Raw genomic sequence first — 26648 nt, forward strand, 5'->3', positions numbered from 1 at the left:
GACGTCACCGCGCCACCTCCCGGGGGCGAAGCACGCGGGTAAAGCGTGTCATGTGTGTATAATGATCACAACAACAGAGGACACGGGGCTTGCGCTTGGTTGTGTAACAGCGCTAGGGGGCTTCCAGACGGGGGCTGCCGTGTCGTCGACGGGGTGTTTTTAACTCATCCGATTTTCCACGGAAAGGGTAAATCCCGATCGGAGGCAAGGGACTGGGACCTGGCGTTTTAATGCTGACGACAGTGTGTGGTCGCAGCAAAATAAGAACTTGCATGCGTGGCGGCACCGATCCCGCATCGAAAGCCCACGCAGAGGCACCTTCCGGGACATGGGCGTAGGCGGGGGGGGGGCAGCTACTCCCATAAATAATAATAATTAACGAACTGACCAGTCGCCTGACACATAGCTCAGTTCTGCCCCCCGCCGCCGCAATAAATGCTGGCTACGCCCGTGATCCAGGAAACCTGTTTATTTAGCACTTTCCCACTACTAACACGTTTGCACGAAGTTTGAAGGAGGTTGCATATGAAGTTCACTTTTCTTTTTAGTATTCTGAGTTCTCTCATAATTTTGCACGCATTTCCCCATCACTTTCTGATTTTCCTCCCAAAGTGGGTTTGTTGCACAATTTTAATTTGCCTATATGCAACTGAATCCGGTAGCAACAGTTTTGAAGTGACCTTAGGCAGTGTAGCATAGGAAACTGCTTTCTACTGAGTTGGGCCATTGGGCCATATTGTTCAGTATTGTCTGCACGGACTGGAGCTGCTTTCCAGGGTTTCAGGCAGGAGTCTCTCCCAGCCTTACCTGAAGATGCCAGGGATTGAATTTCGGTCCTTCTGCCACTAGCTACAGCACTTTCCTCAACACATCCCCTTTAATCCCAAATAATTATGTGATTCGGGCATCCCCCAACTCGGCCCTCCAGATGTTTTGGGACTACAACTCCCATCATCCCTAGCTAATAGGACCAGTGGTCGGGGATGGTGGGAATTGTAGTCCCAAAACATCTGGAGGGCCGAATTTGGGGATGCCTGCTTTAGCATTTTCATCCTTGACATCCATGAAGGCCTATGCCATAAAATCTATTAACAATCTACAGTATTCTAAATGTTCTTTAACCTGTATGGATAATAAAACTAAATAAAGTTCATCTATAATAGACAATACATTGAAACAAAACTCCAACATAATTATCATTGCAACATAAATGAAATCAGAAAAACATTTAGAACAAATATAGGGAATAATATTATCTAATGCATACTCAACCCAGGAGGGGATAAAAGCAGATAGAAAATGTAAAATGACAGGAATACAACATACATACCCTCAGTGTCTCTGGACATACTGCCCACCAATCAGGGACTATGCTGGTGACAAGGCCCAAATGACACAAAGACACAGAGGGAGCCAATGAATTCATGATAAGGAGCTCTTCCAGAGTATTTGGGCAGTTGCACCAAAATATCCCTCATCTGCCAGCATAGTGGGGCTTTAACCAATTCATGTACAGTGGTACCTCGGGTTAAGAACTTAATTCGTTCTGGAGGTCCGTTCTTAACCCGAAACTGTTCTTAATCTGAGGTACCACTTTAGCTAATGGGGTCTCCCACTGCTGCCGCGCCACTGCCGTGCAATTTCTGTTCTCATCCTGAAGCAAAGTTCTTAACCCGAGGTACTATTTCTGGGTTAGCGGAGTCTGTAACCTGAAGCATCTGTAACATGAAGCGTCTGCTGATGGTTCTGCAGTCTAGGGTTGTGCCTTTAATGTTCATGTTATACTGTATTGCCATCTAGTGGAAATTTAAAGGTTGCCAGTATCTTGTGTGGCTGTTACATACTGTACAACCTATTCAAGTTTGGGGACAAACTAAACATTTCCCCTTTACATTGCCTCTTGATTTGAGAGCCATGAACCAGAGTGCATAAACAGAGACGGAACATTTGTATTTCTGTTTTAAGCTTATAAACTGTCGCATCCCAAAAGTTCAGGCTAGACATCGACTGATAAAAACAAACAATTGAAATACATTTGAAATAAAATTCCTCATAATGGACCGTGTGTTTACTAGTAAGTCAAAAATTGTTGGTGTCTTTTCTTATCATTTCTTCACCCTGTTCTTGGAGTTAATCTCCTGGTGGTATTCCATGGACAGACCAACATGCTATGTCATATATGCTTTTTAAAGTGTGACTTTTGTTCTGATTATGCTCTGGATCTCGACTTGGACCCTCCACCAGTTTCCTGCTGAAATCCCTTTATTGCAAACAGCACCTTTGGAAGCAAATAGCTATGGAAGGGGCAATTTTCAGGAGGTCTACCCAATTTCAAGCAGTTCCACCAGCCCTCTACATGTCACCCAACATTGTTCAAAAGTATCCCCAGGCCCTCTAGACTGAGCAACTGTTGCACAGGGCAGGGTAGAGGAGACAAGAAATATTCTTTCCTTGAACTTCCTTCTGCTCCAAACCATTATACAACTGCAGTCACAGAAGCACATTTATTTGTAAGCGTTACTTATTTGTTTTAATGGGGCATCTCTTCCAAGTAAACTGATTAAGGTGCTCACATGAGCATTTAAAACTAATTGATTTAGGCCACAAATATCGGAAACCTCCATACCTAAAAACCTTATTGCATTGTAAGGTCTGCAGAGGGGCTGTATGATGGTAGTTCTGTCACCCTCAGAAATGTGGAGAAGAGCAGCATAAGATGTTGGAAGTGTAACAGCAGAGATCATTCAGTGTGTAACTTAAGGGTTAATTCTATTCTTGGTGTTCGTCAACTACCCAAGAGGGTAGGTGGCATGATCTTTACAGAAGTAAAGATGCTCAGTAAAGTATCACTTGCTTTGATAGGCAGTCTAGCCGTGAGGGAGTTTTCTTCTGGATATCTAGACGAATGTCTCCCTGCTCTCAAGAAGGCCTGTCAAAAAGAAAGCTTAAATTGTATACCATTTTGCTCAGTGTGTTCAATAAACATTTACCACGATTTTCTTCTTGGTCTCTGCATGTTTCAAGTGCCTCTCCTAACACAGGAGAGGGCTTTCTCTGTGGCAGCCTCTAAACTGGAATTTCCCACAGAGATGTGTCTAGTATCTTCATTGTACAACTTTTGTCACACGCTGAAGACACACCAATTCATCCTGGCCTTTGACAATTAAGGCATATTTTATGGGACTTGCCTCTTTTGCTGAATGTGTACTGTTTTGTTCCATTTGGAACAGCTTTACTACTGTAGTTTTTTATCATTACAGTGGTTTTGTTTTTATAACTGTATATTATTATATACTTGTAACCTGTCCTGGGACATGGTGAAAGCTGGGTAAGAAATCTCACAAAGGGTTGGAGTACTAAGATGCTGAGGGTTAAATTCATCCCATGCTCTGCCTGTGATGGCATGCTGTCCTGTGGCAAGTGGGCACTTTGCCCTGCAACCTAAAGCTGACAACTTTCCGTATTATCACACTCAGCTACAGGTTTCGGAGGGTCGGGGCAAGATGCCCCCCTCAGCACTCCCTTAATTTGATTTCAGAGGGGCTACATGCCTGCCCACCCATGGTGGTAGCAATGGCAGTGCTGAACAGAACTCCAGGCTGTATTTTTATTTACAGATACATCAGGGTTGGCATTATGTTGACAGTTGCCACCAAGTTCAGGCATGCAACCTGGAGAGCCACTCAGTGAGGCTACTGTGTCCCTCCAATTTTTGCTGCAGACAGTTTGCCTGGCAGCAGCACTGATCTGGGCCATGTGCCCAGATTCACCAGCAGCACTGCCTTATTAATGCTAGATCTGCCCCTGACATACCCACATTGGAGGCAGGACCACCACAATTAGGGAGACAGCCACGGTGCTAGGGTGTTCAGGTGTGCTGCCCAAAGCGCCATTCAGGCTTGCTGCCATACCACTCTTAGTCTTCGCTGACTGCTCCTGCAGCAACAGCAGTTACACTTGAGCCTCAGCAGTTGGCTGCGTGCTGGTGCCAGGCCTGCATATCACCCAAAAAACACTTATTGCCAGAAACCCCACGGTCAATGTCATATAGTCCATGGCAGTCGTGGTACTACTTGAACCAGGGCTTTTTTCAGCCAGAACTTGATGGAACTCAGTACTAGCACCTCTCAGGTGAGCACCATTGACGTTCTAAAAGAATGATGGAGATGTTCGTTGTGAGTTCTGGCACCTCTTTTTCTAGAAAAATAACACTGACTTGCCTCCTAGGATCAAGCAATACTCTGTCCACTGGATAACATCAATTTTCAAACGATAAAGCCTGGTTGGAAATAGTTTATTTCAACAGAACTTCCTATATTCAGTTCTGAAACTTTGTCCTAGATATTGGCTATAATCCCAGGATGGGGGAACACTGTATGGTTATGGAAGTGTCACTACTATCTATTACTCTAATCAAGTGATTCTGTTTTTATGTTCTGGTAAAAAAAAGAGAGAAGAGGGCATTTTGTTTTCCATAACTCTGCATTTTTTTAAAATGTTGCCTTCTCATGCAAAACAAATTGGCTGACCTCAGTGGGAAACCTCACTGTTTGTTCAAGAGCCTATTGAAGTGCAAACGGTCATAACATCAGAAGTATTAATTTGTTTTGAAACAGATAAACTGAACCCATTCTGATACGCAGCAGTAGAGAAAAGAAATATTGAGATTGGCAAAATGTTTAAATGAATGCAGATGTCACAACATGTTTTTATATGTGCCAGACCTTTGTGCTCAGCAGGTTGAAATAAAGTGATGTAACCTGAAACCTTTCTTTTGGATATCTAGGATTAATTATATATGGCAGTTCCCACAAATGAGCCTCTCGTCTAAAATGATTGAAGGGAAATTCTTTCAGTTCTGTAATGAGGGATTCTTTACAAATCCCTCCAAGCTGAGGAAATTAAGAACACTGATTGAATCATAATGGTGCACAATAGGAAACCTTTTCATCAGGTAAAGAAGGAGTGGTTCCATTATTAGGAACACCTGGCCAGCACACATCCACAGCCAGAGGCAAAGTAAAGGGAAAATAAACAGAAATTCAGGCTTCTTACATTAAAGTTATCATATTGCTTATTTCCAATCTACAAATTTTAACTAAGTGATTGTGGAACTCACACAAGCAATACATCTGTGGTTTCCAAATATTTGTGAAAAGATCTCAGCTGACCTATTTATTGTTTGTCCTGTCCTGATTTGTTTGCAGGGAGGTTTCAGTCACATCGAAACAAGTGTAACCCCACACTTTCCAGTGCATTTCCCAGACACTCTCCTTACTGCAAGAAGTCTGCTCTTTTTAACCCAAATTATCTACAATTTTTGTTTAACCCGCAAGAAAGAAGGGCTTTTTCACTGGATAGGTTCAATTCTAATCCTTCTAACCTTCTTTGGAGTAGGTTTGCGGGTATGGCAAAAGGAGATAGGATCTGCCCATGTGATGCCCACCTGGTGTAAACTCTAGCTCACATGGCCCTTATATGTAAAATATATGATGATCTCGGCCAACAATTTTTAGACCATCTATGTATCCCAATATGGAAACCAGAGAGAGAGGTCATACGCTTCCTATTACAGGGGAGAGATCAGGAGCTCACGAAGACAATAGCTAAGTTCCTCTATTTCATTTTTTGCCGCCGAAATACGCTACAGGACCCTGCCCTTGCTGGAGACCCATAGAGGTGAAATAGAGTGCTTGCCACCTTTTCTTCCCTTTGGCAAATGACTTGTCTATCTGGCCATCAGGTCTTTTTCCAGGCTATGCCCTCTCTCCCCCTAAACTATTCTGCAATATGTAGTACATAACTGACTTCCCGTGGTAAGTGTGAGGTTGACAGGCTGGTGGTAGAGTGATGATTGTGCACTGTTTTTGTGTTATGCCAGGCAACCCACAGCAGCCATGTGATGTTATGCCAAGATCCCCTATAACAGCCATTTTGTGAATGACGCCCACATGACTTTCTCAAATTCAAAATGGGCCCACTGGTCCAAAAAGGTTGGGCTTTTAGTTTGGTTTTCAACCTTTCGTTTTTATTTTTTTTACTCATCTTCCCTGATGAAATGCCTGTTCCCATAGAAAACAATTCAGGGATCTGGGATTTGTGTAGCTGTGATGGGGAAGCAGCGTGTCAACAAGAAACCCAGCATAGATATAGGAGCTCATGCTCTTCCTCACTCGGTTCATACAAAAACGTGATTTTCTCCTGAGTTTGTAAACATTTAAAACAAAAGTTCTATTATTCTGATGCAGGTATGGAACCCATTTACTTGGGAGTAAGCCCTGCTGAAATGACTGAGGACTAACTGCAATCCACTGCCACTTACTTCTGAGCAATTATGCACAGGATTGCAGTCAGTTCAATGGGGCTTTCAGGTAAGCATGATAGCTCCCTTTACTCAGGAGTAAGCCCCACTGAACTCAGCAGAGCTTAGGTTTGTGGCTATAAGCCACGCTCTCCTTTGCTCCGCCTTAGACGGCCTCCCACTGCCCCCACTTTTAAAAAAAACAACCCAACCCCAAAGCTCCTCCTAACAGCTTGTTATGCCGCTAACGCGCGCGGGTGGTGGGGCGGCTCAAAGGAAACGCCGGAAGCAACCATTGGCTGCGGCTTCGCCCCAACCCCCCGAACGTGATTGGCTAGAAACTGTTCGCCGGAGGACAGGGTACTGGCGGAGAGCCCGCCTGACGCAACGACGCTCGCCCGCACACCCGACGCCGCGATATATTTTTACGGCTGCGCGCGCGCGCGAGAAAGGAAGGCTTTTCCTTGTTCAAGCGAGCGCGCGGGATTAACGTGCGAGGAAAAAAAAGGCGGGCAGCGGTGGCCGCCGGGAGTCTTGGTCGCGCGGGCAGCTGAGCGAGCATCGAGGCGGGTGAGTCCAGGGGCGAGAGAGTCGTTATCCTGAGGGGCCACACGCACGCACCCCTCCACCAACGCTGGGAACTGTAGTTCGTGAAGGGGGGTGGGAGTTGTAGCTGGGGGGGGTGAACTACAGTTCCCAGGTTGTGGGGGCGATGGAGTTGAAGGTGCTTTAAGTATATGGTGATGTCAGCCATTTCTAAAGCAGGGAAGGCTCCCCCCCCCCCCCCGGTTCTTCATAGAGGAGCTAGTGCTCGTGGTGCTGTGGCTTGTGCTTGGTTATTATGGTTTGAGAACCTCGCCTGCATCTGTGACCCGACTCGACGCGCGAAGGAGCTTCCCCACACACTTGTTTGAAACGAGAAGGGACCCCGAGCTCAGCAATGCAACTTTGGGGGCAGTGTGGAAGTTTGCGCCTTTCCACGTGGAAGACCTTTCCTTGCTTTTGGTGAGGGAGCACAACCAGAGGCCCTCAGTATTCATTGACATGCACAGAGTGAACATGCACATTTCATTTTTGGAGCTACCCTTCAGAACAGGCCGAGCTCCTGCTGAAAGGAATCTGGTGTGGCTGCGAGAGACACACAAGTTATCTTTTCATGGGTTTGGCAAGGACTACTTGATTATTTTTTTAAAAGATCTACAGCTGCATATGATATTGCAGGCTTCCATGTCTGAGGGGAAAGCTACAGATGCTAAACCATATGTGGGCTGCTTTAACTCTTTCCTGAGTTATTTCCTATTATAAGAATAGTGGTCTTGGTACCAAATGCAGCACTTACCTAGCCTGCACTTAAAAAACCCATATTCCAGCTGTTCAAGTGCTCTGGATATTTTCACAAACTGACAGCCACATAAACTACTACAGATAAATGTTTAAGAACAGATTCGGTTTAAGAACGGACTTCAGGAATGGATTAAGTTCATAAACCAAGGTACCACTATATTAGCTTCAGAAGGAAGGAATATGTGCTGTTTGGGTGTGATTAGAAATTGCCTTCATTCTTGCATATAGTGCAAGAGGGGTACCTTTTACAGCTTTCAAGGCTCTTCAGGGATTTAACTGCAATATTAAAAGTTGAATTAGGTTGTGGCCAGGTCAGAATTGTCTATTGCCTTGTCTCTCTTTTAGAGCATAAAATAACATATAAGGTGCACATTTGAGAGCATTTATTGAAGATAAACTACTACTTGCTATGTTTTAACCATCCTTTACTGTTAGTTTGCCTTCTTATTCTTGCAGGTGCAGTGGAGATTGTGCATATGAAACCAGTAGTGGTAAATAAAGTGGAAGAGGATAGCATAGGAATAAAACTCTGTAATCACAATTGCAATTTGTCTTTAGTGCTTTGGAACATTGAAATGCTAAACGAAATGGAGACACATAAAATCACTGTAGTTAGAACATAAGATCTTTGAATAATGGACCAGCTTTGCTACTTATGGAATGTTTAGAGGTCCTTTCCATAGGACAGTTCTAGCACTTTGCCCATGTTTAACACATTACTTCCATATACAAGTTTGCTATTTTGACATTGTAAAAGAGAGGGTCCCAGTTGGTGATAATACAGGCTCAGGGTTATGCTGTAACACAAGAGTCTTAATACTCATTGCCTTCCGACTCAGAAATGTGGTCGGCTAAACTGTGAGATTTATGTATGTGCACTTTTCAAAATATAAGCAATGAAACCTTTGCCATGTAAAGCTGAGGCATCACAGGGCTATCATAAGGACACATTTCTTAGCTCAGATTAATCATTCTAGCATTATAACAATCAGCTGGAATGGAAATATGGTGTCCCTGCTTTCCTTTTCTCCCATGCCTCAGTTTAGTCATATGGAGTAGCTGCTTGTGATATTGAAATTGCTGGTTCTGCTATTATGACTGGAAGTTATAAGGTGTTAAGGTGAACTTCAAAGTTAGGAAAAAATATCTCTTCTGGTATTCGCTTGGTAGATAAAAACTGCTGTTAGCGAACCATAACTCTGAGGGCTATGCAGATGATTGTAAGCTCAGTTTGCTTTATGGCTTTTAAACCCAGAGTTAAACGGAGGTTTGAAACTGCTTTCAGGAATTGGGAGAGAACCATCCAGACGTAATGTATGAACTCTTTTGATTTGTGGCTGCACTGGACATCCCTGCTTACTTTAATGTGCTGCTTGTACATTTTATGCCCATATAGGACTACTTGAAAGCAGACAATGAATTCTAGGATGAAACAGAAACTGGATGTTGAGAAGCCCCTTGCTACAAAGGTAATATTGATACTTGCCAAGGTGTAATGAGAAGTGGTGATGTGTATACAGCGCTATTTTCATAGAGTTCATAGATATTAAGCTTGTACTTCTTCTTATAAATAGACCAAGACTGAAGATCTGTTCAATGGGTTCAGTGCATAACCAGCTTCAAATTAATCACATGATTCCTACAGCATAGGAGCCCTTATCATATGTTACTTGCAATATGTATTCAAAATTGTCTTCAGAACTGTATAGATCAAATATTGCCAAGAACAGGCTTCTCCAACCTCGGCCCTCCAGATGTTTTGAGACTACAATTCCCATCATCCCTGACCACTGGTCCTGCTAGCTAGGGATCATGGGAATTGTAGGCCAAAAACATCTGGAGGGATGAGGTTGAGGAAGCCTGGCCTAGAACCTACCACAGATACCTCTGCAGCACGACAGTCTATGCTACTGCCTTGCTTATTGTCACCAGGATTTGTGTTTTATATATGAGACTGAACCTAATTGAGTTATAACAAGGAAGTTTGATGTACAGTGTACCTTGGTTTATGAACTTAATCCGTTCCGGAAGTCCATTCTTAAACTGAGGCGTGCTTTCCCTAATGAGGCCTCCCGCCAGCAGTGCCCTTCCACCGTTCGGATTCCGTTCTTAGACCGAGGTAAAGTTCTCAAACCGGGACACTATTTCCGGTTTTGCAGAGTTTGTAGACCGAATCATTCTTAAACCGGACTGTTTTTAAACCGATGTACCACTGTACAGTAATGTGGTAGCCTTGCCAAGGGATTTGAAGGATTCTATGGCAGAGGCTATAAAATGTTGCATTCATAATACTGTTTTTGTTTAATTGGAGAATGAAAGGTATGAAAATACGGTAAGAGAGGAAGCACCTGTTAATAATAATTAGGTGCTATTAATTCAGATGTTTTGGATAATATGTCTTGGCCAGTACTTAAACATGTACAGACATTATGTGTGTCTTGCCCTAGAGCAGTGATTTTCAATCAATGTGCTGTGGCACCGTTGGTTGCCTTAAATGATGGTCAAGGGTACCACGAGCAACACTGGCCTCTGTCCCTCTTCCCTTCCCCTCCTTCTCTGATGCCCTCACATCTCTGCCTCCTAAAGGCTTGCACAGCTGTTTGTTGCAGCAACCCTGGCTACAAGCTCCCCAGGCTAATGGTGCCTCTGGGGCTGGCTAGGAGCAGCGGCAGAAGCTGCCCAGAGGACTCCCAATGAGAGAGGAGAGGAGGCTGAGGGAGCATTCCACAAGGGAGGGTGTTTGAGAAAGCATGAGAGGCTGCCAGCTCTGCAGGCAAGGGATGACGTAACTAGGCTCCTGAGCCCCACAAGGGTGCCACAGAAATAAAGTATTTGGTCAAGGGAGAAAGAATGTATTTGGTCAAGGGAGCCGTGGACTCAAAAAGGTTGAAAACCTCTGTCCTAGTGTCTTAAAATGTGATCTGCTCATAAAGGTAAAGGTACCCCTGCCCGTACGGGCCAGTCGTGTCCGACTCTAGGGTTGTGCGCCCATCTCACTTAAGAGGCCGGGGGCCAGCGCTGTCTGGAGACACTTCCGGGTCACGTGGCCGGCGTGACAAAGCTGCATCTGGTGAGCCAGCGCAGCACACGGAAACGCCGTTTACCTTCCCGCCAGTAAGCGGTCCCTTTTTATCTACTTGCACCCGGGGGTGCTTTCAAACTGCTAGGTTGGCAGGCGCTGGGACCAAGCAACGGGAGCGCATCCCACCGTGGGGATTCGAACCACCGACCTTTCGATTGGCAAGTCCTAGGCACTGAGGCTTTTACCCACAGCGCCACCCGCATCCCTGATCTCATAGTTGTGTGTAAAGATCGTATGCCCTCTGAGTGATGGATGTTCTGTGCTTTCAGTTCTACAAGGCATATTGCTTGGCAGCCAAGCCAACAAAGAGGAACCATACCCTATGTTCCTTGTAACTAGTACAAAGTTGCAATACACAGGTGGTTGAATTGCTCATCCCCTTCACATGCTTGAAGGGGCTATAGCTGTGTGGTAAATCGTAAGATTTGTATGCAGAAGGTCCCAGACTTGATTCCAGGTAGGGCTGGAAAAGCTTGCTGTTTGAAACAGTGTGGAGGTGCTGCTAGTCAGTCTAGACACGGGATGTAGCTTGATACAAGACAGATTGACATGTCAGAGATGAGACCCATTCTCTCATAGGAGGCTAAGGAGGTGCTTGTAGCATCTTTAAAGCACAATACAACTGTAGGTGTAAATCGCCTACCTTGCACCCGTCTTTTAGCTTGTCCTTGTCACCTTTCCCTATAAAGGTGTTTGGATCATATTTTGGCCCAGGGAGGCATGTTCTGCTGCACTTAAGGTCATAATTGCTAAAGTGGGAGGAATACTCATCGTGGTTTCCACAGCAAGCTAATTTGTGGATTCTTACTGAAGAGTGATGCTGCTCATTCTGGTAGAATAAAGGAAACTGAAGAGGGAATCTAAACTGTGTAGCGATAAAGGGGGTTGTTGGGATGTTGGCTTCACACCCATCTGTTCTTGACCCTGCTGCTCACTTCTCTCCCCCTCCCTCCACTTTGCCAACCTCCATAGTTAAATTTGTACTTGCTGTCTGGTTTTGCTGTTCAGAAGGCACTACCTCGTTAAACATAAAATATTAAAAGTAATAGGTTAATCCAAGCAAGTGATAGGCTGCAGTTGTCAAAAATATTCATTGGCTACTTCAACAGCAGTAGGTATTATTTGAAGTGTAGCACAGTGCTGGTTCCCAGAGTACCTGGCATTTGTCCTTTTAGTTCAATAGTAAAGCTAATTGGCAGTAGAAACTTTACCGTGGGAAAAGTGAGCTCTTGCCATGTGAAGTACAGTGTGAATCGCTAACTTTCTCACGCTAGTATGACATTATGTTCCTGCTATCCTTGTTTGATTATCTACCATTGTTTGCTATCTCATGGTGGCAGTGTAACATTTTTTTAAAAAAAAGAACTAATGCAGGAAATGGGTATTTACATATGACAAGGAAGGTGATAGACATTTTGTTCCTCCAAAACAATACCCTGGCTGGATCAGTGTGTTATGTCTCAGGCAAAGCAACTAGGCACCCAGTACAAATCAAAGGAAAGGTGCACTCAAGTAATTTTTTTGTCATGTAAAAATGTGTGTGTCTCAGGTGCTCTCAATACTCCTTATTGGTGAAATGAGATTAAGCAGAAATTCAGGCCTGCAGTTAAGACAAAGTTCAAAAGCCAGTATTTAAGATGCAAAACTTGTGTTGAACATCATGTGAGATCCAGTTTCTGGATTTACTGCATGTAACTGAAATGTATGTAACCCTTAAATGTCAAGACAAGCTTTCTTGAAAATTTTGAATTGACAACCTTCAATTCTAGGTGAAGTAGATTCACTGAATGTGTTCTTTTCAAAGCAGGCTTCTGCAAGCAATAGTTCTACAAGCAATAAAAATTGCACATCACAAAGACAGACCCTTAAGATGATACAGCCATCTATTACAGGTTGTCTTGTTGGAAGGGCAAAGGAGGTATGTACTGCTGCTGGAATGCAATCTTAGCAATATATTTTTGGAAGCTAGAAAGCTTAAGTGAGCTGACAGTTAAGCTGAAATTTGCCTGTTCTGTTAATTTTCATTGATAATATACAATTTGATTGCTAGTCTACACAATATATGGGCTTGCATGTACCAATGGGTTTGAATGCTATGTTGAATGCACCCGAAGATCCATCTTCAGTCATTGAATCCCTAAAACTTTGCACCAGATGACAAGTGGGAATATAGTTTTACAGTTAACTGAGTAGGTGGGAAGAATGGCTTGTTAAGACATGCCTGCTTGGAATTCTCAACTAATAAAACTCTCAGCAGGCCAAATCTTCAATCAAGAGGAAACTTTGGAGTGATCAGCTTACCTCAAAGGCTTCCAAACCAGAAGTTGCTGTTGAAACAGAATACAGAACTGTAAGAGGAGTTCAGGCTTCTGATCTTACAGTAAAAGGTATGTTGCTTCTTAAGAAAAAAAGCAGTGACAATCTTCTAATAAGTGCTGAGCTGGAAGGTATATGTAAACATGAATTGCCTTGGTGAAAGAGCTCTGCTGGATATGACCCAAGATCTATCTAGTCTTGCATGAAGGCAATGGCCTTTCCAACTGGTATTTAGAAGTATTCTGTGTCTGAATCTGGAGGGTAGCATATACGCAACTTGACTAGTAGCCATTGACAGGTTTTATCCTTTATGAATTTGTCTGGTTTCCTTTTATGTTGCTGTGCTGGAACTGTGTAACATATGGTAAATATGAAGAAAATGGACTGGTGGGTCAAATAGACTAAAAAGGGGATGAAAATAGGGCAAAACATTTTCTGCTTCTGTTCCTCTCCTCTGCTTCTTTCTTTCCCTCTCGATACTTTGCCAGTGATAAGCAAGTGTGAACCTACAGAAAATAGTATGGTACGCACTTCTCAGTGTGGTTGCTCAAATGCAGATTCTTGCATGCATAGGTTTTTGTTTCTGCTTTGACAAACTTGGGCGAGTTTGGCAGAATATGGAAAGCACTTAACTGCTGCACTGTATTGAAATGAAGATTCACTTAGTAATAGTGCCACACTACCTTTGCAGATGGCATTTGACTTGACACATCATGTATTGGGCCCACCAATACTCTTAGCTAGTTGAGCAGGCTTAGTCTAATCAAAAGGAAGCATGGAGATAAGCAGCTTGATCAGCAGCAATTCTTATGTTTAAGTCATGATTTGCTGCTCCTGTCTCTGCTTTAATGCTGTATTTTTTTGTGTGTGGATGGTTTTAGTAACTGTAAGCTGCCTGAGTGTTTCTGCAGTGGAAAAGTTGGCTATATATTTCCTTAATAGTAATAAGACTTGAGTCAAAAGTACGGGAAGGGAGTCCTAGAGATCAAATTTTGAATATCATAGTTTGCAGTCCTAGGAACATAGGAAGCTGCCTGAGTCAGGCCATTGGTCCATCACGTTCTATATTGTTCCATCAAGTTCCACTGACTGGCAGCAGTTTCCCTGTGCTTCTGATGGGACATTCCAAACCCTACCTGGAGATTCCAAGGATTGAACCTTCAACCGTGTGCATGCAAAGCATGATCCACAACCTTTGTTGTTGCATTTGTATGCCACAGTAAGCTATAGCTAATGGCTTGTCATGAATGTACAGATGGCTCCTACTTTGCTCCCCACAGTGGGAGCAATCAGTGATGATCCTTGGCTTATAAGGCATTATGTCTGAACTGGGGATTGCATTTTTTCATTCCAAACAAACTACACTGTAAAGCCAACATTTGCTCTGGCCATTTGTGGTTGATTTGAGCAAATAAAGCATAAACTCTGGTTCAGACAGAATGCAAAAACCAAGGATCATGGCTTATTGCTCACACTAGGAGGAGCAAGCAGAACCTGTCTGCATGTTCACAGTAAACCATTAACAGTGGTTTTCTATGATATGCACATGGGGACTTTAAAATCCTTAATTTCTTTGCAGGCAATCCTTCATCTCGGTATTGGAAGGAATTGGCTGAGGAGAGGAGGAAAGCTCTGTATGAGGTGTTGCAAGAAAATGAAAAGGTAATTTTATGTAGTATCAGCAAAAGTATCAGCTTTTCACTACCATTGATGCTTAAACTCTGACTGCTTTTCCCCCTAGCTCCATAAGGAAATTGAATTAAAAGATGGTGAAATTGCTTGTCTAAAAGAAGAAAATGAAGAGCTTGCAGAGCTAGCCAGCCATGTACAATATATGGCAAATATGATTGAGGTAAGCTACAGTGATGGTAAACAGCAATATTCTCGAACTGTATTCGGCATCTTGTCTAATCTTGCATGAGGGATTGTCACCATCTATTATTGGGGCTACTTTGCAAAAACAGAGTAAATGGTGAACTAATGTGGGTGGTGGAACATATGCTCAAGTGCCCTGTTGATAAACCCAGACAAAATGTGTTATTTTGATCGATCTCACAAAGATCTTGTGCAGGGGTCAGCAACCTTTTTCAGCTGTAGGCTGGTCCGTCATCCCTCAGACCATGTGGTGGGCCGGACTATATTTTTTGGGGGGAAATGAACAAATTCCTATGTCCCACAAATAACCCAGAGATGCATTTTAAATAAAAACACACATTCTACTCATGTAAAAACACGCTGATTCCCGGACCATCTGTGGGTCAGATTGAGCAGACGATTGGGCCGCATCCGGCCCCCAGGCCTTAGGTTGCCTACCCCTAATCTTGTGCATCCTGATCTAAAGTCTAAAAGCAGGATATCTTGGAACATGAATCCTTTTCTTGGTTTGTGCTTTTTTCACCGTTGTTATAACATTATGCTTATAAAATATCTCTTGGAGAAGATGCTTCTGATAAACAGTTAGTGGTTCAAAGTGCTTTGCCATCTTGTGTAAGAAGTCCAATCTGGTGTTGATATAAAAGCAAAATGTCAAATGTGAATTGTATTGTGTTCTACTTAGCTTTCCCCTTTTTAAATGTAGGCACCAGTTTTTAGGTCATATATTTCAGCTGATAACCTAACAGCTGATACTTGTAGCTTGTACACAAGTAACATCAGTGTTGGGGTTTGTGCTTTGCAGAGATCTTCTCTAATCTGAAGTTTGGAGGTCATGTGCTAGGACTCTTCCAGCCTTGCCTCAAAATTATTTTCTGAGGTAGTCTCTAGAGAAAGTGACTATAAAGTCAAAATTGAATATACTGTACACTTCTCTGTAGGTTAAAGTTGTATATCCAAAAATAAAATGTAGGATTCTGTGACTTGTTAGACCTGGTTGAGACAATGTGAACTTTTTTTACTTCATCTCAACCAGGTCTAACAGCACAGAATCCTGTATTTTATGTCAGTAATTCACATCTTGTCTTTGCAATATCTCCCTTCCCTCCCACCCCCGAAGATTTGCAGTAAGATGATAATTCTTACCGCCATGTAAGATAATGTTATTAGGAGAATGTGCAAGGTGCTTTGCAAATTGTTGTATAAAGCATGTAGTGATGGTGTAATATCTCTAAAAAAGTTAACTGCTGTATAATATATTACTTGGCTTCAAAAGCTAAATTCTACCACTGTTCTGACAGTATCACTAATGTCTCATCATACCTCTCTAGCGACTAACTGGACAGGCACCAGAAAGTCTAGAGACACTGAAAAATCTAGACCTGGAAGAAATTGCATATGAGGAAAGTGATTCTACTGAGGAGGATTTAGATGGAGAAACTGAAGGGGAACCTTCACAGCTCTCGAGGAATTCTACAGATCTGCTGACAAATGAAACAAGTAATCTCTGAAAGTATTGGGCCTCTGAAAGGGAAAATGAACTGCCCGTGTGTCATGTCTGGGGTGGGGAAGAGTAGAATCCTTTGAAATCTAAAGATTCATTTGAAATTTCAAAGGGTGGGTTTTGCAGCGGTGGAAGTATAATGGAAGTGTTAGACTTCATCTGGTTACTTGATTAAATGGGAATACTATGTATTTCAATTTGTAAATAGTTTTTTATTCATGTATGTGGAACTGCCAAATAAACTTCTCTGCACAGATTACACAGTTGTAAAATGCTGTACTTTAGAACATATGTTGCAAGTCTAAGCCAGCTATTTAAGAGGTAATAGAAATGGAATAATAGTTCCCTCCCCCTTTAAACCTTTGAGAACAGAAGTGTAGTACATATGCTATATGTCAGCCCCAACCAGTAATTTACTTAGTATTTCTGGATACTTCCCTAAACACCATTTACCACCTGGCACTTTTACTGTAAGCTGGATTTCTTAGCTCTACCTGTTAGTGATTCTTTTATCTGTTCTTGGTAGGCTAGAAGCGATAGCATTAACTTGGCATAGTTTTGCGGCCAGCTAAACCATTCCAACTTAGACAGGGCCTCCAGACTTTTACGTAGCTTTTGGCCACCCACTTCATTAAATAACCTGAGATAAGGGATGTTGTTACAGCAGACAACCGTCATAAGGTAGCAAACCCAGAGCTTCATAGTGATTATATCTAGAGGGTCGTCATCTTCCGGGTCTTCATCTTCATCCAGATAAGCAAGGAGAATTTCCATAAGATGTCTGTCTTTGGCTTCATTTTGGTTTAAGTAGCTTAGGTAGCAAATGCCACACAACCCTTTTAATACATAGGTCCTCACTTCCCCAGAAGTATCTGGCATAAGCAAAATATTAATCATATCCTGAATGTATTCTGATGCAAGCAAAGCAGCATTGACACCACCTGCAAAGGAAGACATGTTACTGATTATTTCACTAATATTCTGGAAGACTGCTATGCCTGAATATTTGTCCGTTTTTCATGCCTAATGTAAATTGAGAGATTTCCTAGCCATGAGATGGAGTCCCTTGAATACTGACACTTGAGCTATTAAACATACTTACAATTTTACCACACATTTACTCAGTCGTATCTAGTGTTGTTTCTACTTGGACTAGGACACAATTAACTTTGGTCTCTTCATTTTAATGGGCCTAGCCCAACTATAACTTAGTTGGGCACAATACATTTTTCTCAAACTGGCAGCTGTTGTCTATTTACATGCATACCTGTGTAAGTTAGAAGTCCAATATAGCATGCAGCTGTGGCTCTGTCCTCCAGGGGCAGCTCTGGATCTCTCAGCTCAATCCCGTAGGTTTTGATTTTATGGTGGTGAAAGACAGGGTCTATGAGCTTGATTGCAGGTTCCCTCTCATGCTTGATATGCTTGTTATACCAGGCTGCTAGTTTGCTAAACTTGCTTCCCATATTGCCTGAAGACTTGTTTCAGGAAAAATGTCTTTCTAAAGCTGTATTTCACTTTACCCACAGGGAAGTGTTGGGAGACTGAAGTATTGATTCACATTTGACTCGCAAGCCCACAGAGCTGGTAACTAGGCAATGAGTGCAGTAAATAGAATGGAAAATGGAGATAGTGTGATGTCATACTTACGTAGATTCTTAGCTATTCTATCCTGCGGTTGGTGGTGGGTTAAGCCAATAAGTTATATTTTCACATTTTTTAAAAAATGAGATTCATCCTTCTGCCCCATGGGTCTAAATTATCTTTGTAAAGAAACTTGTTTCCCTCCACAACCGATACTTTATTGTTGCTCATACCTTCTTACAGATAGAGCTATTTTCCCTTACCTGACCAGCGGTGGAGGCTGGCAAATCCAAACACCACCTCTACCACCATCTTCCCAACAAACTGCAGAAGGGCTAGTTCCTCTGCAAAGTTTCCTGGAGGTAATTCAGCAACTGTCCGCAGGCAGCCCACTTAGACTTCCAGGTGTACTTGCAGATCTTTGCTGTAGCTTTAAAAACTCAGAAGGGAGGCAGTTTTGCAGTGCTTTCTCCCTAGTGCTGAAACATGCTTTTTGCCAGCTCTTCTGACATATTTATAGGCAAACAAAGCTTGGGTGACAGTGTACAGGATACCTGGACATATTGTCATTTGAGGTTACTTGCTGTTTTTTTCTCAGAACTACCATCTTGATCAAGCTGGAAGTCCAGGTCTAGCACTGGTGGAAGAAATAAGTCGACCAAAGTAAAAACAAGGCTATTTAGTAATTCAAAAATAATCTTTATTATAACTTAAACAGGAGCAGTATATATGAGAAGTACAAATACCACAAACCTAGAAGGCAAATGTAAGCCAAAAATCAATACAAAAGACGACAATGAAAGACTGTAGGCTTGTGGCAGCAATGTGCTGTAAAAACCAGAGCACAATTACTTATTTCACATTTCATAAAAGAGACTTTCCCCCTTCAGTAAAACCTTTGAGTGACTGTACAGCTTTTAATCAGAGAATATTTATAATTTATAATATACAGGTATATACAGTGTTACAACATTAACAATTAAGAATACTGGCTTGCCAATGCATTTTGGCAAAAAAGGGGGAAAAGACTTCTGTTAGATTTATTTTTAAAAAACCAACAATCAGCACTTCACAATCTGTATGTCTCCTAGGAGGAGTGCCCAATGGTTGAAGAGCTATGAGCCACTTCAATAAAACACCTTCAAGTTACAACCCATGCATACTAACTTGGGAGTAACCACCATTGCACACTGGGATTTACTTCTAAGAAAACTAGCATCATAGCATGCTGTCTGTCACCTTGATTGTTGCAGATAGGGAGAGTGTGTGAACAACTCAATTTGAAGTAGTCCCAGAGATCTCCACCACTTGTTCTCTTTTACATTGAAATCATTGTAGCTCCCAGCTATAAATGCACAAAACCTCATTCTTTTTTGAAATGTCAAGGAAGGGGAAAGGAAGATTAAATCTCGGTGTTTTCATGTAAAAGTATAATGTGGCCATATGCCCTTTCTGGAAAAAAGGAAAACACCTGTTTGTTTTATACAACCTGCACGACTGCTTGAGAGTCTTTGTTTTTATTTTAAAAAATCATTTGGGATTTATCAGAGGTCATTACTGGAAGCCAGAAAAGAGCAAGAATGGAAATAGGAAATGAGTCAGAGAATTACTGAAACCTGAAGTTTGCATCCAGCTGTTTCCAGAGTCAGGCCTGTCATCTGAAGATTGTTCATACTAAATGGTGCTACTAAGAACAAAAACAAGGCAGGAGATACTTGAAGGCAACTGAGGCACAGCACAGATGGGAGTCATAACTGCTGTTAAAAAAGTCCTACTCAGTTTGCTTTTTCCTTTCCACCGATTTAGAGGAAGCATCACAAAGTTTTAAACTGATGCAATTATATCCACAGAAAACCCACCATATACAATTTAAAATGCCTCATTTATGATTACAAAACTTTTGTTGTATTTGCCGAGGCTGACTGTATGGCAGTGACCTAGTTTCACTCAAAAGCAAAGCAACTGCAATCTTTGACAAATCGCTGTTTTCATTATAAGTTAGAGAGCGAAGCCAGTAACAGCCCTCAAATTCATTCTTCTTCTTCGAACACCTGTGAATCTTCTTTCAGTTCAGCTACAGCACCGTTGTGGTTAAAGAAGACCAGCCTCTGAAGCTGTTGTGTTAATATGCAGATTAAACTCTTAAAAGGCTGTGGCTACCTCAGTCCCACGTCGTACACCAACCTTAACAAATTCACGAGGGAATTTATCTAGCTGCTCATATGCCAACCGTCCATCTTCTCCTGAGCAGAGAAAAATGAGAGAAGGCAAATGTTACATGAACGCAGAGGTTCTCCAGGCCACACTTTCAGAATAAAAATATGCTTGTGCCACACCAATTTTTTGAAAATTGATAAATACACTGGAAAACAAAAAGAAACAACTAGCAGTGCTTGATTTATAACATAGAACACAACTACTTTATAACATGATCATGGGACATCCAGAAAATATAAAACAATGCAGCTACGTAAGAACATGAATTATTCCCGAAACAGTATACCGATTGTCCTTGAATCTTCCTGCCATGCTTGCCATTCTTTCCTGCCACACCCTTTGAGAACCACTGCATTAAGGGAAGGTTAGGTGCTGTTGTTCAGTGGCTGCAAATTTATGGATTTAAATATTTGTAAAGTTCCACTTTTGCAGACCCCAACAAAGAGGTATATACCATACAAAACAGCTGGAGCAATAAAAACGTCTATTAAAAAAGCAATAAATGTTGGTTGGGAAAAAGAAATTTGCATTGCAAAGGCCTGTCTGACCAGCATTGCTTTTAGGAGATGCCTAAAAGATGGGCAGGGAGTTCTGCAGAGCAGAGCCTGCCACAGTAAAGGCTCAGTCCCTAATAAAGGCTGACCAACCTTGGGTGTGGAAGAAGTGCCCCATCAGAGGATCTCGGTGATTAGATGGAGCATAAGGGATCTTATGGTCTTTAAGGTACTTTGAGCCCAAGGGTTTTTTGGGGGGCTTTGAGAATTAGCAAAAGAAGCTAGCTCAGAAGCAAATTGGCAACCAGGGCACATCTCAGCAGAGGAGTAAACACATTGCCAGTAACTTGCTCCTGTGAGCTGTTTGGCTGCTGTGTTCTGCACCAGCTACAGCTCCTGAACCAGATGCAAGAGTGGCCCCACATAAAGTGTGCTACAGTAATCAAGTCTTGATGTTACCAATGCGTGGGTCACTGTGGTCAGGCTACTGTGGTCCAGGAACAGTAACAACGGGCATAGTAGCCACAGCTTGTAGAAAGCACCCCTAGCCACAGATGACTGCGGACTTGCTCCTTCAGAGGGAGTGCAACGCCAGTCAGAACAGGTGACAGATCTATCTCCCACACGTAGGAGCCACCCACCCACCCCTGTCTTCCTAGGGTCCAAGCTGAGTTCATTGACTGCTCAGTCCAGCCCACCATTGCATCCAGCCACTGATTGAGGGCTTTAACTGCCTCTCCTGATTCAGATGTTATGGAGAAATAAGAGTTTGGGAATCACCAGTACTTTGCTACTGCTTCCTAGTTTCTCTTTGTCATTGCTCTTCTATTACCCACACCCCACTCTCTGCTTTTGTCCCATTTTTTCATCAGTTTGCTTTTACTCTCACATTTATTTATTTTTTAATAGAGGAATGGCATAAAGTTAGTCAACCTACCAAGAGAAAGAAGGGTTTCAGAGGCTATCTTCCTGATCTCTTCATTGTCAGACTGGCAAAGCGTGACTAGCATTTTAATACTTTCAGTTGCCTATACCAAAAACAAAAACAAATTAATTATTTTCTATTCTCGTTCCAAATGGTTTATGATAATCACCGATTCTCTGTCCAGTTGTTCAAATCTGTGTGAAACATTTTATGAACTCATCTGGACTTTGCAATTTCTTTGCAGAAGCCCAGAGCTCAAATCCAGAATCCCACATGTGTTGTCTGATGCACCCACAGAGTGCAACAGAGGAGGGCTTTTATCCACATATGACTTTCCTCACTACGTAATTTCAGTGGGGACAGCAGAGCCACATGCAAAATGAAATATCGTGTGGATCTGCTCCCTCCATTGGGAGACACCTGATACATTTTGGTAGCGCTTGTGGCATGAAACTGAAGATGCACGAAACAGTCAAGGAAAAGATAAACAGCTCACGTCAGCTGGATCCACGCAGGAAATGCTGTTGCAGGTCCTAGGTTCTCTTTCAGGAGCTTTGTTAACTTTTGTCTTACTGTCTTATGTACCTTATTGCATTATGAACAAACACTCTTAAAATGACTATTATTCACAACGATAGATTTATTACTACTAAACTACCACTGTGCTACAAGAGCCACACTTGTCATAACTAAAAGGTTATTACTAAAAATCTTCAGTTAATTCTGTATTACAATGGCATTCTACAGCTGATTTGGGTGTATGCAGGCAAATTTCTATGTAGGGAGGGGTTGTTTTTTTGGTCATTTCATGACTTGCTCTTAATTCTGTCTTCCCTGAGATTAGGCAATGCACCATAGGTTAAGCGAAGTTTAGGGTGCAATGCTATAGTCTCGGATATCCTATAGGTAGTGCTCCACCACTAGTGAGTCCTAAAATGGGGAGTGTTTGGAGAATATTGGGGGGGGGCTGAGGAACCTCAGAACAGGAGTGTAGGAAGGGGTGTGGGGGTGTGGGCCACCCTGGGTGTCATCCTGAAGGGGGGTGACATTCGGCACAATGCCCCCAAGTCCAGTGAGTGGCAAGTGGCAAAGCAGCTGCTGCGGCACTCCCCCTTCCCCCGGCTTGCTGTAGGCTTGGGGGCGCACTCTGAATGTCACCCCCTTCAGCCTGAAGGAGTTAACATTCAGCGCACTCCCATGCCAAGATCGGCCCCCAGGGAGGATCCCACAGCTGTGCCAATCGGCCCCATGGGCAGATCACCCTGCCCCTTGGGAGGATCGTCCTTGCCCCCGTGACATGTGTGCTGCTCTGGGTGCCAGAGCACCCAGCTCCGCCACTGCCTCAGGATACTCAGCATTTTCATTCTTCCAACAACCTCTTCCCAAACAGAGCTGGAAGCTAGGCCAGCAGTTATGTAGGCAGTGGGAGAGGAGGAAAAACAACTGGTTTCCCACCACCATCATCACTTTCTGCCCTGGCTGCCTTGACCCAGCAGGGCTTGGGAAATAGCAGTGGATCTGCCACACACACACACCACCCCGCCCACCATCACTGGTGCAATTGCTCTGCCCCAGTACTTCTTGTGAACTCAAATGGTGCTACAATCTATGTGGTGGTTTTGTTTGGAAGTACAAAAACCACAACATGATAGCAATTTAAACAGATCCTAGTCCAAATGTAGGTGCAATGGCAGAACTTGGTGCTACTGCACTGGCAAAGCCCCCCTTCCCCATTTTCCAGTGTCCTCCAGTTGTTGTTCTACTGCGTAAGCATTAGTTTTCTGATTATAAGTTAAGTCTGTGCACCTCTTAAAGGGGCAAGAGCTCTCATGCACAGTTTACACTTCTCATCCTGGAGATACTTCAAGGTTCTAAATTACTCGTGCAAAAAAAAAAAATCCTCCTCACTTTTGCAAAGTAATATCAGGATGGCTAATGCAGAAGAACAAGACTCTGATTTTTGCTGTTTGCTCAAGAGGGGCTATTGAAACCCTTGCTATTGCTTGACCTTTTGTTGTGCCTGGGAAAGAAAAGAAGGCAAACTTTACCTGGAGGCATTTCAGGGCCAGACAAGCTGCCTTCTGCAGGTGGAGGCTGGGCTGTGCAAGGGTTTCGCAGTAATAAATTAAAGCCTGGGGGGGGGGAAGAGGGAAGCAATGAAGAGGAAGCTACAACTGCATCTCACAGAAAGACTTAAGGCAGCACTTAAGGCAAAGATTGAGAACCAGCAGTCCTCCATACGTTGTTGGACTCCAACTCTGTCCCACCCAGTATGAGCAATGTTGAAGGATGAAGGGCATTGCAGTTCAGCAACATGTGGTTCCCTATCTGAAGGAGTAACTAAAGCAGATTATGTGCTCCAGGGGCCATTCCAAATTATTGGAATTATTGGCATATGTGTAGTGCATGCAGCTTACTTATTCCAATTCAAAACTATAAAACCAAGATAAATTAGAATTAACAACAATTATAGCAAACCCATCACCTAACTAATGCAATCCAAAATCAAAAACAGAGGTAAAAAGCCTGAATACCTTTACACCGGGGCCCTAATCCAAACTCACAATGAATCAATGCAATACCTGAAGCAGTGCTTCCCAGGGTGTAGAGGGTCATAGAGTTGGAAGGGACCCTGAGGGACATCTAAGTCCAACTCCTTGCAACAAAGGTCTCTTTTGCCCAATGTGGGGCTTGACCCCCACGACCCTGAGAGTAAGAGTGTCATGCTCTACCGACTGAGCTATCCCAGCTGGGGTTACTGGTATATAGGGAGAGATGCTGTTTCTCTACATGCTGCTGCTTGGAACTGGGGCTAAACAGTCCTATAGTCCCAACCCCACTTCCTAACTCAGGGTGGTCCGGTCCTCAGCAACATTGGAGGCCCCTCTTTCTGCTGCCTTCTCAAAGCCAGGTAAGCAAGGCATGGAGCTTTAGGAAGGAGGTGTGAGAGCTCTGAGAGGGTCCTGGAGTCCTCCATCCTCCTTCCCATAGCCTAACTGGCACTTTCCCACCTTTGGGAAGGAGGTGGGAGGCTTCTAGGGCCCTGCCAGAGACTAACACCTCTTTCCCAGAGCCTGGTGCCTCACTTAGCTTTGGGAAGGCAGCATGAGGGCTGGGGGTGACGCATCAGATTTTGGTCTTGCTTCCCCCTGCCATACAACAAAGTAGCATGGGGTTCTGGGTTGAAGTACTCTTGTGGCCCACTTGATATGAAATGTTAGACCACCCTGTCTAGCTAGAACGTTCCCTCCCGCCATGAAGCCTTAATAGCCTCAGAGAAATGCCCTAGCTGAAATCTAACAGCTCTACCCCAGTACAGTGGTACCTCGGGTTAAGTACTTAATTCGTTCCAGAGGTCCGTACTTAACCAGAAACTGTTCTTAACCTGAAGCACCACTTTAGCTAATGGGGCCTCCCGCTGCCACCGTGCCGCCGGATCACGATTTCTGTTCTCATCCTGAAGCAAAGTTCTTAACCTGAAGCACTATTTCTGGGTTAGCGGAGTCTGTAACCTGAAGTGTATGTAACCTGAAGCATATGTAAACCGAGGTACCACTGTACTCATAATTTTGTTACCGTTTCCAATCACACCTACCTTTTCCCTGAAGTCCTTGTCTTCTGCTGCAGCTGACAACAAGGATGCCACAGCCTCATGGGTCTCCCTTTTGTTTTCAGTCAGGAGGAGGAGAGCCAAGGATTTCAGTACTTCTTGCTGAGGTGGGAGGCTGAAGGAGGTTAAAGTGGCTTTATTCTGCAAGAACTTTTCATCTCTTAAGGACTGTAGAGTCTGCACCATTAAGGCTGAAACGGAACAAGAATGTCCCTCTAAGTTAGGGCATGCTTAGGTTCACCACACAAAGACAGTGACAACATACGTACGTAAGATCATGTCACAGGCCCACCTAGTTCAGCATCCTGGTCTCATGGTCATAGCCAACCAGGTGGTTATTGAATGCCTGCAAGCAGGACCTGAGAGCTTGTGATTCCCAGCAACAGGTGTCCAAGCTTTCGCATGTGTTTAAGCTACCCCATATGGTAACGGCAAAGTCTAGAATCAGTTTGTGAATTGCCTTCATTGGAAGGCAGTGTCCAAATCACTACCAACTGCTACCAGGAAGTCTGGCAACTTCATCCACATAATGAGGGAGGAGGCACTCTAGGTGTCACTGCGTCCACTTGGAGCGGACAACATGTTGGTCTTTAAAGCTCATAGCCAGAAATTCAGTGGTAAAAGGGACTGATGGCAGAGGAGGGAGAATCAATACAGAGCATAAATATACTTCCCAAATTTGTTTGCAGTTGTTAATTCTATTGCATGTAGATTATTAAAAAATCCCCCAACCTTTTTTTTTTTAAATCAAGTGTCCAGTGCTTGTCCTTTAGCCCAATTCTTTTGCAGCTCATTGGACAGGGCACTGGAAAGCTTGCTGCTTTTCACTGTGCTACTGGTTAGAATTCCACTTTCATTCATCTCCAAAAGTGCTCTTCTTTTTTTATAAAAAACAACAACCTGAACACAGAAAATTTTAAGGAATATCTGAGGAACTGGATCAACCATGAGTTTTTCCAGCAGCCTCCATAAGTCAAAATTAGTTTAACAGTCATCTTACTTTCTTCAACCATCCAGTTTGTTTTGCTGGCATCTTTGATATGGGACACCTTGTGGCAAACTGCAGAGTTTACACAGGAAGCTGGCCTAACTATTGGTCCATCTAACTCAGTGTAATGTATACTGCTTGGCTGAGTTTTGCATTGCACTCTTTCGCTGACCTGTCTTGAAATGCTGAGATCGACCCTGGGACATTATGTGTTCTACTACCAAGCTATCATCCTTCCACTAAAACAGACTTTACATTACATCATTCACAATAGCTTCAAGACTCTCGGCTAATAGAAGTTATGTGTTTGTGTGTGAATGTGTATGCGAATTAACACGTAGCAGATCTTGCTATTCAGGGAGAGCCTATGATTTGATCTTCAGATTTTCCCCAGCTGTAGGATCAAAAGGT

At 43.2% G+C, this 26648-nt stretch overlaps 3 protein-coding genes and 1 long non-coding RNA gene across 11 annotated transcripts in view; 2 read left to right on the plus strand and 2 right to left on the minus strand.

Annotated features, from left to right (window-relative positions):
- The first annotated feature begins 6705 nt into the window (after positions 1-6705).
- GMNN (geminin DNA replication inhibitor) lies at positions 6706-16678 on the plus strand. 4 transcript variants are annotated; one of them, XM_079983842.1, is made up of 7 exons: positions 6706-6871; positions 9042-9114; positions 12532-12645; positions 12982-13114; positions 14623-14705; positions 14785-14895; positions 16247-16678. In XM_079983842.1, the coding sequence occupies exons 2-7, from the start codon at positions 9061-9063 to the stop codon at positions 16424-16426; spliced, it is 675 nt and encodes a 224-aa protein (XP_079839968.1). In that variant the 5' UTR covers positions 6706-6871; positions 9042-9060; the 3' UTR covers positions 16427-16678. The 4 variants fall into 4 exon arrangements, with proteins under 4 accessions (XP_079839968.1, XP_079839970.1, XP_079839969.1 ...); XM_079983844.1 differs by having other exon boundaries at positions 12985-13114; XM_079983843.1 differs by having other exon boundaries at positions 12535-12645.
- ARMH2 (armadillo like helical domain containing 2) lies at positions 16611-18016 on the minus strand. The gene is made up of 2 exons (XM_079983846.1): positions 17687-18016; positions 16611-17360 (listed from the first exon to the last, which is right to left on the minus strand). Exons 1-2 carry the CDS (start codon positions 17883-17885, stop codon positions 16885-16887), a joined length of 675 nt encoding a protein of 224 aa, XP_079839972.1. The 5' UTR covers positions 17886-18016; the 3' UTR covers positions 16611-16884.
- Positions 18017-18057: 41 nt separating this feature from the next.
- LOC307220173 lies at positions 18058-20032 on the plus strand. The gene is made up of 3 exons (XR_013840747.1): positions 18058-18103; positions 18602-18666; positions 20002-20032. It is a non-coding gene; the product is annotated as an uncharacterized lncRNA (long non-coding RNA).
- RIPOR2 (RHO family interacting cell polarization regulator 2) overlaps positions 19047-26648 on the minus strand; it is a 105463-nt gene continuing 97861 nt past the window's right edge. For all 5 annotated transcript variants that reach the window (XM_079983745.1, XM_079983741.1, XM_079983742.1 and 2 more), the window contains 4 exons: positions 25235-25440; positions 23688-23771; positions 21652-21742; positions 19047-20246 (listed from right to left, as the gene is read on the minus strand). In XM_079983745.1, coding sequence (XP_079839871.1) covers positions 20146-20246; positions 21652-21742; positions 23688-23771; positions 25235-25440 — 482 coding nt within the window. In that variant the 3' untranslated portion in view covers positions 19047-20145. The remainder of the gene's footprint in view (positions 20247-21651; positions 21743-23687; positions 23772-25234; positions 25441-26648) is intronic.

This window comes from Podarcis cretensis (assembly GCF_951804945.1).
Source record: "Podarcis cretensis genome assembly, chromosome: 7".
NCBI lineage: Eukaryota > Metazoa > Chordata > Lepidosauria > Squamata > Lacertidae > Podarcis > Podarcis cretensis.